General features: G+C 46.3%; 1 protein-coding gene across 3 annotated transcripts in view; it reads right to left on the bottom strand.

Moving 5' to 3' along the window:
• Positions 1 to 14,194, bottom strand: part of GALNT6 (polypeptide N-acetylgalactosaminyltransferase 6) — a 62,473-nt gene that overhangs the window by 9,153 nt on the left and 39,126 nt on the right. For all 3 annotated transcript variants that reach the window (XM_081898677.1, XM_081898676.1, XM_081898678.1), the window contains exons 4-7: positions 11,175 to 11,324; positions 9,536 to 9,770; positions 4,851 to 4,968; positions 1,368 to 1,568 (exon numbers count right to left, since the gene is read on the bottom strand). In XM_081898677.1, the coding sequence (XP_081754803.1) occupies positions 1,368 to 1,568; positions 4,851 to 4,968; positions 9,536 to 9,770; positions 11,175 to 11,324 (704 nt within the window). The remainder of the gene's footprint in view (positions 1 to 1,367; positions 1,569 to 4,850; positions 4,969 to 9,535; positions 9,771 to 11,174; positions 11,325 to 14,194) is intronic.

The raw sequence follows: 14,194 nt of genomic DNA, 5'->3' as shown, positions 1-14,194 counted from the left end.
CTACTCATGTTAAAACACGCTGATTCCTGGACCGTCCGTGGGACGGATTTAGAAGGCGATTGGGCCGCATCTGGACTCCAGGCCTTAGCATGCCTACCCATGGCTTAAGATGCGAGAAGGGCTGTCTTAAGCATATGCGGAAAGATCCGCCCAGCGCCCCCCACAGTTGCCCAGTCCCAGGCATGCAGGAGGGTGGAGCTGGCTGGCCGCTTCAGCGTCTCCCTGGTTCGGTCTCCTCCGACCTCGCAGCGTAGAGCTGGCCGCAAGAGAAGAGCCCACCGCGGAGCTCTTACTGATGGGCAGGCTCTTCCCTGGACTCAACTCTCAGCCCCTGGACTCTCGGCCTGGTGCCCAGCGCCTGGGTGCCCCGCACCCCTAGCACCTATGGGTAAGACGGCCCAGGATGTGAGCTTAAATCCAAGGTAGACCTCAGCCCTGGGAACTGCATCCAGGCTTAGTCTGCAAAGGCTGAGATGGGCTCCACGCTACTCTCCTTTCTAGACTTCTGGAGGTTCTTGAGGGTAAGTTGCCTCCAACTGCCACCACCTGGCAAGGCCCCAGCAGATCTCTCCCTTCTCCCCAGCCTATGGCTGGGCACTTCAAGGGTTGGAGAGGGGCAACTCTCGGTCACCCAACCGCTGAAACAGTGGAACGGTCTTCCTTGAGAGGTTGGACTCTCCTTCCTTGGAGGTTTTTTAAGCAAAGGTTGGATGGCCATCTGTCATGGATGCTTTAGCCAAGGTTTCTGTATTGCAGGGGGTTGGACTAGATGGCCCCTGGGGTCCCTTCCACCTCTCTCCCTTCCACTGTCATACCTCGGGTTACAGACGCTTTAGGTTGCACAATTTCGGGTTGCACACCACGCCAAACCTGGAAGTACTGGAACGGGTTACTTCCGGGTTTCAGCACTTGCACATGCACTAAATGGCGCTTTGCACATGTGCAGAAATGCTGAATCGCAACCCGCGCGTGTGCAGATGCGGCACTGTGTGTTGCAGACGCTGCGGGTTGCGAACGTGCTTCCTGCACAGATCACGTTCGCAACCCGAGCATCCACTGTACAGGGCTTTTTCCTGCCTTGGTGAGGCTCCCTGCAACTATGTTTGAGAACCCTCTTCACTACAGCTCTACATACAGAAATGAGAAGACACTATGCAACAACTCTGAATCAAACCTCCCCAAACTGTTGTCCTCAAGATGTTTGGACTCCAGCTCCCATCAACCCTGATCATAGACTCTGCTAGCTGGGGCTGATGGAACTTGCAGTCCAAAAACCGAGGAAGGCTGCTCTAAATACATGCTTGAAAACAAGGGACGGGCACTCCTGATCCTTCAGAGCGACCTTTAGGGGAAGTTGGCTTACATACCTCTCTAGCCATCTGGGAGGCCTGCTGGTTCCTTCTGTAGAAGATTTCCTTGTAGTCGTCCATCCAGACCTCCGCCAGACGCACCTGGTTCCTGGAGATGACTTGAGTTCCTTTGGGGAAGGTGTGGGGACTCTTGGAACGGAACACGTGGCCAACCACAGAGCAGGGGATGATCTCCAGCTGGCCCCCACACTGCCAAACCTGCAGAAAAGATATGCCCCCCATCCCAACAGAAACCCTTAATTTGAGCCTGCCTGGGCCAAGGTGTGAAATGTGTGGCTATCTTTTATGCCCCTCTCTTCTTTAAGGGAGAGAATCAGCATCACAATCATTAAGAAGCTGCCTTATATGGCACTGGTCCATCTACTTTAGTATTGACTACACTGACTGGCAGCTGCTCCCCAGGCTTTCAGATTAGAAATGTCCCAGTCCTACCTGGAGATCCCATTGATTGAACCCGGGACTTTGTGCATGGAAAGCAAATGCTCTACCACTGAGCTACTGATCTTCCCAAATAATGCTTTCCCCCTTACCAAAGATCACCCCTCCCCAACTCACACACAGGAGTTTGGATTTGATATCCCGCTTTATCACTACCCAAAGGAGTCTCAAAGCGGCTAACATTCTCCTTCCCCTTCCTTCCCCACAACAAACATTCTGTGAGGTGAGTAGGGCTGAGAGACGTCAGAGAAGTCCACAGAGAAGTGTGTCTAGCCCAAGGTCACCTAGCAGCTGAATGTGGAGGAGCAGGGAATCGAACCCGGTTCACCAGATTACGAGTCCACCGCTCTTAACCACTACACTACACTGGCTCTCACACAGGAGAGAAGCTGACATGGGCACCTTTCCTGGGTGCATGTGGGGAAATAGCAGCTTTGGAATGGTGGAATGGAGAAAATGTTTGACACTGCCTCTCTCGCTCTGCACAGTGCTTGAAAGTCCAGTCACCAAAGCTACTGTTGTAATGGGGAACCAGTAGCCTTCTGGACACTGGTCAACTCCCGCTAGTCATCAAGTCATTGAATTGTGGAGTTGGAAGGGACCCCGGGGTCATCTAGTCCAACCCCCTGCATTGAAGGAATCCCAACATGACAGATGGCTACCCAACATCTGCTTAAAATCCTCTAAAGAAGGTGAGTCCACCAACTCTTGCGTGAGTCCCAAATGGTCAGGAGTGAGGGGAATCAGAGTTAAATATCTGGAGGTCCACAGGTTCCTCACCACAACTTTAAAAAGCAAACTATCATATGTTCTATTGTATGTGGTGGACTTGTAAAAGGGTAAAAGAGTACAGTATTGGGAAATAATTTGTAATGAATTGAAAAAAAAATGTTTAAAGGTACTCCCCCCCAAAAAAACCCCCAGAAATCCTTTTTGTTGGGGATAATTCAGATGGAAATTCCCAGGTTATGTGTGCCACTACTGTGGCCCATGTTTTGTTGGCCCTAAATTGGAAAACGTGTGAGGTTCCAACTAAAGAAGAATGGCAACTTAAACTGATTGAATACATGCAGCTGGCAGACTTAACTTACAGAATAAGAGCACAAGAAGAATATACATTTAAAGAAGATTGGAAAATGTTTACTGAATATATGAGTGAAAGTTGTGTACATTTGAAAATGCTGGCAGCATTAAGATATATTCAACAGTGTAAATAAGTTTTGATGGATGTAATAACGGGATACTGAATGGTTTAGTTTATGTAAAATATGCAGGGATCTATGGCATGCAAACTGAACAATGGAAGGGAAGAAGGGAAGTCATTGATATTTTAAGGTTGTTCAAATGAATATTCTAAAATGCAAAATAGAAAAACGTAATAAAAATTATATATATAAAAAATTAGCAAACTGAAACACAAATTATGCGTTTCACACATCATCTACCCTCGTGTCACGACCATGAATGCTGCGATTCAGGTACAGAAAGGCCCTGTCAGCAAGTGTCAGAGAGCTCCAACATCACCAGAGTCTGAGGAGCAGAAATCCTGAGATCATCCTCTTCCCCACCAGCCCCTTCAAAGGAGCCCAGGTCCCACACCCAGAGCTGGTGACCCCAATGTTACCAGTGAGCAGAAGGGACTCTTCACCAACCCAAGGATTCCTTATGCCCCAAAGCACGCATTCCACTCTGGTACGGATGAAACTAGGCCCTACCTTGGGACCTACTTAGAGGTAATCTGGACTTTGCCACTTTGAGATTTTGTCTAGCTAGCAACCGGGGTGGATGAACATCACTAGGGCGATACAAGCAGCTGCAACCATGCTTAATGTCTCTGCAACAGAGCATGCTGCAGCTACTTACTCCCTTCTGCTACTTGGCTGTGGGCACATTATAGACCTGAGTATACCACTGAAGGCACGACCGGGCATTTCTGTGGGTGTGCATTGGCAGTCCTGGATAGGAGATCCCTGGCTCTCTAAGAAACTTCTATACCCACTCCTGATTTTCCTTGCAGCCACAGGGTGGCACTCCAAACAGCTTTTAGCCTTCGAAAGCTGCTTTTCAGACGGGGCCCTTTTGAAAATTAACATTCATGCTCTTAAACCACCATAAAGAGCACCTACGTGATCCACTAAAGCTTTTCATTGCAATAATGAAAGAAAACACACTTCTCCTCCTTTAAAAGTATTTCAGTTATTTCCTTTACTTTATATACCCATATCTAATCTGTAAATTTATCTCAGATTTTCTTACATTTTCCTAGTAATTCTAAGGTAGCATAACTCTTTCCATAATGTGTGGTTGTCACACTTGCTGTGAGCAAATTCAAAACCACATTGCTGCTTGAACATATCCTTTATCAATAGAAATTGAAGGTATATACATGGAACTGCTATTTATGCAGGATGCATGTTTTATCGCAACAGGAACGACCCTCTCTTCCCCACCCCTTTTTCTCCATGGAGGAAGAGTTTGGAAGATTTTGCTTCCAGTTTTGGTTAACTACACCTTCCCTGTGCCATCCAAGTCCGACAAATGACGATTAATCTTAACTATGGTTTATTTGAAACAAGCCAACTTTGAAACTGTGGTTTATGAAGCTGGATTATTTCAACAAATCACAGATATCATCAACCACAGGTTTAGGGTTTGGGTGCAATGTTAAATTATGGTTAATTGAAACCTGAAAAAAGACACCTCAGGGGAGGGAAGTGAGCCCAGGGGAGGCTAGGCTTGCTCACGTCACAATCCTTTAGTTTTGATTTTTTTCCCCTTTAAAGCAGCAAAACAAACCAACCCTAATAGCAATACATTACAAAGCAAACGATGTAATGTTGTTTCTCATCCTCTCCCCGAGATTGCCTTGTTGGAGAGCTGGTGATTGATTGATTGATTGGTTGGTTGGTTTGTTGGTTGATTGGTTGATTGATTGATTGATGAATGAATGCTTCCCTGTGCTGCAAATTTGGTATAGTTGGAAAATACGCCGGGCCAGCCATAGCTGTACCGCAATTAGGATATTGTACCTTTCCTTCTTACCCGAAAGGACATCTCCACGTTTTCCCCACCCCAGATTTCCATCTGATCATCGTAAGAGCCGATGTGCTCAAAATAGGACTTGGAAATGGCAAAGAGTCCGCCGGCAAATGTGGGAGTTCTGCAAAAAGGGAGAATTGTGAGTATGTTATTCAAATTCCAGCAAGAGAGATACTTAGCGAAAGGGAAACTGCAGCATCAATCAGTGCTCAAGATCCTCTCTGAAATTCCTAGTTTGATCTTTAGGGTATATAGACTTGTTCCTTACACCGACTGGGAGCTGCATGCATCAATTTCAGCCAAGCAGGTTCTGCCCACCCCAGAATACCATCATTACAGGAGATCAGATCTGTGGCGAGGAGCCAAGGCTTTACTTGCAATATCCCTGAGGCTCTGAGAGAAGCTTCAGGCAATTCTGCAAGGGGCATTCATTTAGGCTAGCTTTAGGAGGAGTGACCTGTCGGTCCTTCTTTATGCTGTTCTGTTGAATTAGGTTTTTTAAAAAGAAATTTATGCATATGGATTTTGTATGTGTATTTGTTTATGATTGCTTATATCAAGTTCCCAGTAGTCTGCCGTCCCAAAATCTAACTACTTCCACAACTGATGCTCTTACAGACCACTGATCTGATCCTTGGAACTGTATTTCGCAAGTATTAAAACCAGGTTCTAAGCTATGTAACAGGAAGAATAAACATGTATTAAATAAAACAGAACAAGAAGAACATGCAAGAACAAGGGTCAATAGGACTAAGAAAACATCAAAGGCCTAGACGAATGGACAGTTGACACCATTGCTCATCTATTGCTTCCATCACAGCTGCTGCTGCAAATCTCAAGGAAGTGCAATCTATCTAGATGCTCAAGATGTTCTTCAGGAATTACTGGGTACAAAATCATGGCTGGAGAGCATGCAAAGTGTGTAGGGTTATTTTCCAACATGGTCTTTGCAGAATCATTTAAAAAACCCTGCACTTTTCGTGCAACTTTTCCAGTCACCACTACCTTCCAAACTTTTAAAAACCAATATATTTTTGTTGTATGCTATTTTGTCGTATGCTATTTTACTTGGAGTCCTTCTGTCAAATAGATGTGAGGAGTGGACAAGTTGACTGAATATTGTAGGAATCAGTATAAACAAATACATAGCTTAGTAGGTCTCGAGTAAATCTAGAGTTGAAATAGATAGGGTATTTAATAGAGAACAAATTGGGTGATTAAAAAGTTGTGGATTACGCAGAGTAGTGGAAAAGCAAAGGAACCAGGAAAATCTGACCAGTGTGCTGCACATATGTGCACCCACACCCACACACCCACACACATCCACCCTAGAAATTCCAAACACTTCATTCAAACTGAAACTATGAACAGCATAACTTTCATATGCTTATTTTGCTTCCAAAAGTGCCTAGAGCCCAAGACATGGCGTTGTATCCAATTTCAGCCATGCTCAGAGCAGACCCACTGCAATTAATGGACGTGGCTGGCATAGGTCCCTTCATTTCACTAAGTCTACTCTTGAGAAATGGATGCGGGTGGCGATGTGGGTTAAACCACAGATCCTAGGACTTGCCGAGGAGAAGGTCGGCGGTTCAAATCCCCGTGACGGGGTGAGCTCCCGTTGCTCGGTCCCAGCTCCTACCAACCTAGCAGTTCGAAAGCACGTCAAAGTGCAAGTAGATAAATAGGTACCACTCCGGCGGGAAGGTAAATAGCGTTTCCATGCGCTGCTCTGGTTCGTCAGAAGCGGCTTAGTGATGCTGGCCACATGACCCAGAAGCTGTACGCCGGCTCCCTCAGCCAGTAAAGCGAGATGGGCGCCGCAACCCCAGAGTCGGTCACGACTGGACCTTATGTTCAGGGGTCCCTTTACCTTTTTAGTCTTGAGAAAACCAGCAGCAACCAAGCCCAGATGTGTTAAAGGAGAGGGAGAGCTAAGGAGGAGAATGTGAGGCAGGCCTTGGCTGATCACATCAGAAGCAGCAGGAACAGCCCCAGTGCTTAAGGATGGCGCTCAGTCACTAGGAACTTTGAGGCAGAGCCTTTTGGAAGCAGACAAGCCCTTCATTCAGCCTCAGGTATCATTACGATAAATGCATATTGCCAAGCCAAATTTGAGAGCGCTTGGGGACGAAGCTTTTCAGCTTCGTCCTGCTCCATTCGCAAGAGGCATTTCTTTCTTTCTTTTTAAAAAAGAAATGGAGATTGTAGTCGAAAACTTGCTTCAACAAGGTCCCCCCCCCCTCCTGAAACACAGCTGTGTTCTTACCAAGGCGAGCAGCGCAGATTAAGAGCCGCTGACAAGCCAACCTGCCAGCCTCTCTCCCTCTCAGAATATGCAGCAGCAACAAAAAGGAGTCCCTGAGCCCCTTTCATTGGGGGCAGAACAGCCTCCCGCCTGACCTCTGCACAAAGAGGAGCTGTACTTGAGGCCAAAAGGAACAGGGGTTTTGTCTCGCCAGTGCAATGGCGAGGGCCGGAGGGCCGGTATTAAATGTCTTCCACTTGATGAATTCAAGGTCATTTCGGGCTTTAAGAGGTTGGGATACTGGTTACCTTAATGACTCTGCAGCTGCCCACTGCCAAAACAGACAAGAGGCTGGCAGGCTTTGAAAAGAGAAAGGAATAAACCTTGGCTCTTTCATGTCACGGCCTTCATTATCCTGGCTTTTGTACCGCCAAAAGGGGGGAAGGGGAGGGGGAGTCCTGGCATTGTGTCTCATAAAGAACTTCCGAGTATACCAAGTGGTTTATAATCCTTATATCCCAAGGAAGCACCAGGAGGTAGATCACATTAATTTATATTTTTCTAACGGGGGTGGTGGTACGCGAAGTGGGGATCTACAACACAAAGTTATATTGTTGGACTCCATCTCCCAGCAGCTCCAACTGGCTTGGCCAATAGTCAGGGATGATGGGAGATGAAGTCCATGGGTTCCTCATCCCAGCACCTCAAGCCTGGCACCCAATTCAAATTCATCTCTAGATGACTGCAGTATCAAAGGATGACTTGTGTGTATGAATGGGCCCACTGCACAGAAAGAACTGATTTCATCTTTATACCCTCCAACACATTGCTTTTCAGTGGTGTCTGTTCCCACACTAAACTGCAGGCATCCAAACCGGACAAAGGTTTCATCATAAGGTGCTTGGAAAAATTAAGAGGGATGTGCAAGCACAGCTGACCCAAATCTCAGGGGTCATTTACACCAAAGGTTGCCTCATCCACTAGAAGAATTACTGGGTACAAACCTGCGTATCTGTGCAAGAGGTTTCCCCCACATTTCCTTCAGCCAGCCTTTCACTTACACACCTATTTATCATGTTCCGAATTGTTCTCAAAGCCACTCCAATTCTGCATACCAGAATTCCTTTGCTATTTTGTTTGCAAGGTCACTTATAGGTTGGAATACATGGAGGGACAGGAAGGACTGAGAAGCCCCTGATTCTGCCTGTGATTGCTGGTTTTCTTTTGGCTCAATTCCACCGCCAATTGCCCTAAACTTTTTTATCCCACGGTAGTTGGCTTATTGAAAAACCAACTGGAAAAAGGTGGCTTTTCTAAATCACCATCAAACCATTGTTTGAAAAATAAAATGCCTGCGAATAAAATTAGTTCCGAAGGAAAGAAAAAACACACCTTTGAAGTTTTGAATTCTGACATTCGGTTATTACCTCAAACCTCACAGTGCTACAGTGTTGTATCATTTAGCTGTTATTTTGTAGTTGGGGTTTTGTGGGAGAATAGGGCCAACCAACCCAGTACAACTGGTGCAGTTCTCAGGCCATGTTCTCCCTATCTCCTACAGGACAGCCAAGAGGTCAGGTGGAAAGAAAGAGAAAGAAAGAAAGAAAGAAAGAAAGAAAGAAAGAAAGAAAGAAAGAAAGAGAGTGAGTGAGTTGGTGGGATTACAGCACCAAACAGGAGGTGCCTGGAAAACTCTGTTGCTAGCTCTCACACAACTAAAATGAAGCAAGAAGGGTGCTGCTACCTTATTCTACCCATCATCACAAACAGCGCAAAGGCACCGTTTTAGGAGAGGCTTTCCTCTCTCTTTCCACTTCATGACTCTTCTAAGATGACACCTCCTGGGTGGCTGGGGGATGCAGGTGGCACTGTGGGTTAAACCACAGAGCCTAGGACTTGCTGATCAAAAGGTCGGCGGTTCGAATCCCCGTGACAGGGTGAGCTCCCATTGCTCAGTCCCTGCTCCTGCCAACCTAGCAGTTCGAAAGCACACCAGTGCAAGTAGATAAATAGGTACCACTCCAGTGGGAAGGTAAACGGCATTTCCGTGTGCTGCTCTGGTTCGCCAGAAGCGGCTTAGTCATGCTGGCCACATGACCCGGAAGCTGTACACCGGTTCCCTTGGTCAATAAAGCAAGATGAGCGCCACAACCCCAGAGTCGGTCACAACTGGACCTAATGGTCAGGGGTCCCTTTACCTTTACCTTAAACCACCACAACATCCGTTGCATTCCTGTCTGATTGAGGCATTTGGATAAATTTAAAGAAACCTTTTAATTGATCCAACAAATGAAGCCAAACAAGCATTACTAAATTTTATCAGGTCTATGTGGTTAGTGTGTGGGTTTTGGTGCAGATTACACTGTGATCCGCAGAGGTTTACTTAACAGTGAGTGGCATCAAAAGGTCTATCAAAAAGGAGCTTTCATCATGGACCTACTTGATGGGATAAGTCTCATCTTTCCTTCTCTGCTTCTCATGCTGAGGGATGGACTCCCATCCAAAAGTCAGGCTCCAGTCGAAGTTGCCCCGGCTGTGCTGCTTCCCATACTGGATTGGCTTGGAAAACTCAAAAGTGTTCAAGTCAATGGTGGTGATATCTGGACTGACCACAGCGGTGGGTTCCTCAGCAATGCGTGATAAGAGAGGCTCCAACCAGCCATGGAAACATTCACCTAAGAAGAGAGAAGGAGAAATGGATGGCATCATCTGATGTTGTCTCTACGCAAGCTTTGATTTTCTCTCTTCCACCTGCTCCTTGTCCCCCAAGGAGAAAATGGCAGCTCCTGATCACCTTATCATGCAGATGTACACAGAAGTAATTTTTATTAAAATGTCCGCTGCCTAGCAGTCTACCACACTATTATAGATGCCCAGAACTGGAAAACTCCAAATAACTGTTTATATCAGGCCTCTCCCTGACTCTTCATACTTGTAATGTTATAGCCTGGAACTGATTTACATTCTGGAATTATCATTTCAGGGTCAAAAAATATTGTGCAGAGCCACTGTGAAAATGCACACTGGCCTCTGGTGGTAACATCGAGAAAACATTCCAATGCAATACACTAAAGCACTAGTTTTCTACTAGCGGGTTGAGACCCGCTGGTGAGTTGCAGCCTGATCCAAGGTGGGTCTCAACAGGAGCATTATCACCATTAAATCTATAGTAAAAGAAAGAGAGAAACAGAAATGGGTCACCAAATACATGTTTGGGTTAAACATGTGACCCTCCAGAGGTTGTTCAACTCCAATTCCCATCAGCCCCAGCCAAAGCAGACAATGGCTAGGTATGATGGGAGTTGTAGTTGTAGCAGAGCTGTTCCACCAGGCCTTTGGTCAGGGCGCAGCCCGACTCCCTCCTTTGGCAATCTGCACAGAATTTTTGCTTAATGATTGCCATCAATTTGATTTTAATTAATTTTTATAATGAAATGTTTTTAGAATGTTGCATTATTTTATTGTTGTTAGCCGCGCTGAGCCTGGCTTCAGCTGGGGAGGGCGGGATATAAATAAAATTTATTATTATTATTATTATTATTATTATTATTATTATTATTATTGGTCCATTGTGAGACCATAACACCATGAGGCCATCCTGCTGTATCTGCATGGGATCAGCCAGTTGATGCCATGCACGTGTGAGTGAGCCCTTTGAGCCTCACATCATCTCCTAATGCAGAGTCCTGCTGAGCCGAGTCTGCCCACACTTCCAGCTGCCAACCACGTTGATGCACCCGTACAGAGAAACCACGTTGTTCTTCTGCACTTGATCACCGGCAACCAACCTTGTGAAGCAGCTCAGGTGGAGAAGCACAGCACCTGAGGCAATGGCCAGACTCATATCTGTGATGTTTGATCTGCCTCAGCTCAATCACACATGCAGCTCACAATCGGATACTGCTGTTAGCAGTAGTTTGCAAACTAGCCTCAACGGTACAGCAATCAAACCATGTGCACAGCACTGTCTGTGTGCTGGCTTTGCGAAGCAAGACAGAGTTGCCAGCCTTGGCAATATTTTGCCTCTAGAAGCCCCACATCGAGGACTGAGCTCGCCGACGGAGAGAGTTGCGACTTACAGTGAGCATCTAGGAAAGTGAGCACATCTCCCGTGGCAACGCTGGCCCCCAGCAACCGGGCAGTGATCAAGCCCTTCCTTTCCAGCTGCCGGACGACCTTCACTATCTGCAGTTGCTTCACATAGCTGTCCAACTCGTCTTTCAAGTAGTCTGGAACAGAAGGTATCAAGTGTTAGAGGGGCACAGCGCTCAGACGCCTGGCAACTGCGTGGAAAAGGAATGATGCAAAAGGTGAGATTCGTTCCGAGCACAATTTTAAAACCTTTTTGTAAAAAAGCTGCTTAACGTATCCTCTTATGCTCCCTTCACAACATATTAAAAACCAGTAAGTGGTCATGGATTCGGACTGCAATAAGCAGGGCAAGGAGAAGAGAGGAAAAGGATGGAGACAGTTATGAGGAGGGCAGGAGTGGAGAACCTTCTGCAGTTTGGGGGGGCACATTTCCTTCTGGGCGCAGGGCACCAAGGGCAAAAGCAGCTGGAGCAATGGATGTCAATTCTAACAGGAGTTTGGATTTGATATCCCGCTTTATCACTCCCTTTAAGGAGTCTCAAAGCGGCTCACAACCTCCTTTCCCTTCCTCCCCCACAACAAACACTCTGTGAGGTGAGTGGGGCTGAGAGACTTCAGAGAAGTGTGACTGGCCCAAGGTCACCCAGCAGCTGCATGTGGAGGAGTGGAGACGCAAACCCGGTTCACCAGATTACGAGTCCACCACTCTTAACCACTACACCACACTGGTTATAAAATAAATAAATTATATGTATACCCTGCCCTCCCTGGCCAAAGACGGGCTCAGGGTGGCTAACACCAATAAAATCACAGTAAAAACATAATAGGGGGGAAAGAGAGGGGGGGAACCCCAGTTTAAAATACAGGTTAAAATGCAATTTAAAATGCAGCCTCATTTTAAAATAGCTGATAAATCAAGACCATAAGGGGAGGGAAACATAAGGGTCAGACCAAGTCCAAACCAAAGGCCAGGCGGAACAGCTCTGTCTTGCAGGCCCTTTGTACAGGGATGCATGGAGTGTTAGGGGAGGGATATGGTTTTAACTCTTGTTTTCTTTTTTCTTTTTTAAAAGTAATATTTATTGAAGTTTTGAAAGATTACAAAGAGAAAAATAAACAGAAAAATAAAAACAATTAAAAAAACAAATTGAACCTTCCCATAGCTTATCTTTCATTTGCTTGTTTCCTTGACCTCCTCACACCTCCCTTTTTTGTAAAGGTAAAGGTAAAGGTACCCCTGCCCGTACGGGCCAGTCTTGACAGACTCTGGGGTTGTGCGCCCATCTCACTTAAGAGGCCAGGGGCCAGCGCTGCCCGGAGACACTTCCGGGTCACGTGGCCAGCGTGACATCGCTGCTCTGGCGAGCCAGAGCTGCACACGGAAACACCGTTTACCTTCCCGCTGGTAAGCGGTCCCTATTTATCTACTTGCACCTGGAGGTGCTTTCGAACTGCTAGGTTGGCAGGCACTGGGACCGAGCAGCGGGAGCGCACCCCGCAGCAGGGATTCGAACCGCCGACCTTTCGATCGGCAAGTCCTAGGCGCCGAGGCTTTAACCCACAGCGCCACCTGCGTCCCTTTCCCTTTTTTGTATTCTAGTTCAATTAGCTATTTCAGCAAATCCTTTCCATCTTTGTTTTTGTCCTAATAATTTATCTTAATATAATGTAACCTTACATTCTCTCCTTTCACCAATTAACAATCTATTTTTACTTAATCCTTTATAACATTTCTGCTAAAACCACATAACTTCATTCCAACATCCTTCTAACATTCCTTAATTTTGCAATGTTTCTGTAAATAAACTTTAAATTTCTTCCAATCTTCTTCCACTGACTCTTCTCCCTGGTCTCGGATTCTGCCAGTCATTTCCGCCAGTTCCATATAGTCCATCAACTTCATCTGCCATTCTTCCTGGGTGGGTAGATCTTGTGTCTTCCAGTACTTTGCAATAAGTATTCTTGCTGCTGTTGTAGCATACATAAAAAAGGTTCTATCCTTCTTTGGCACCGATTGGCCGACCATGCCCAGGAGAAAGGCCTCTGGTTTCTTCAGGAAGGTATATTTAACTCTTGATTTCAACGTATTTGCAGTTTTTTTGTGTTTCTAACTATCCCCGGTATAAACCTTGAGAGGGTTGTTTAGAAGGCATCCCTTAGAATCCAGGCCTAGTCCTTCTCTGGGCACTTAGCTCACTGCCAGGTGTGGCGCATGGCAGGAAGTGGTTCAAGTCACTGTGGTGAGACACGGCCTGCTTTTGCTCTTCTGCCGCATCGGGTTTTGAGACAAACTTGAAAAGCAGCTGCACAGAAAAGACCGCTTGAAACAGCATCCGCAGGAAGAGGCAGCGCAGTACCAAGAAAAACAACGGCTGTGAAATGAAGGCAACTGCCATATAAATGGTAGCTGTGCTAGCCTGCTACAGTAACTCTCTCTCTCTCTCTCTCTCTCTCTCTCTCTCTCTCTCTCTCACACACACACACACACACACACACACACTCCTCCCCTCCCTCCAGACAACAGCTAAAGGTGCTTCCAGATGACCTATTTATTGAACATTCATTCTGCTTTGTTTGCAGGGAGGCTAGAAGATGACATTAAATCAAATTAAGTGTCCCAACCTGTTTCCTACTGCATTTCCCCATCACTTTTCTGAGCACAGAAAGGCTGATCTTTTGAGGAACGGGTTTGTTGCGCAAGAGCTACCAGTCAATTATAGTTGCACAACCTGAATTGGCCAGTTATGCGGTTGAGTCTCACCTGAAAATAGCAACAGTCTGGAAGTGCACCAAGCGCTTGGTGATACTCAGTAAACAACTTCCATCAGCCTCAGCCAGCATAGTCAATGGTCAGGGAAGACGGAAGTTGTAGTCTACAATATCTGGAGGGGACAATTTTGGTTACCCCTGGACTAGATGTAGCATCCAAATGTTTTGGATGGAAGAACCAGGAAAACCCCAAAACAGAACAGAACAAAACCCACAAGGAAGTGGAAACTACCGTATT

Source organism: Podarcis melisellensis, assembly GCF_964234715.1.
Source record: "Podarcis melisellensis genome assembly, chromosome: 2".
Lineage (NCBI taxonomy): Eukaryota > Metazoa > Chordata > Lepidosauria > Squamata > Lacertidae > Podarcis > Podarcis melisellensis.
This window is presented reverse-complemented; position numbering and strand designations above follow the sequence as displayed.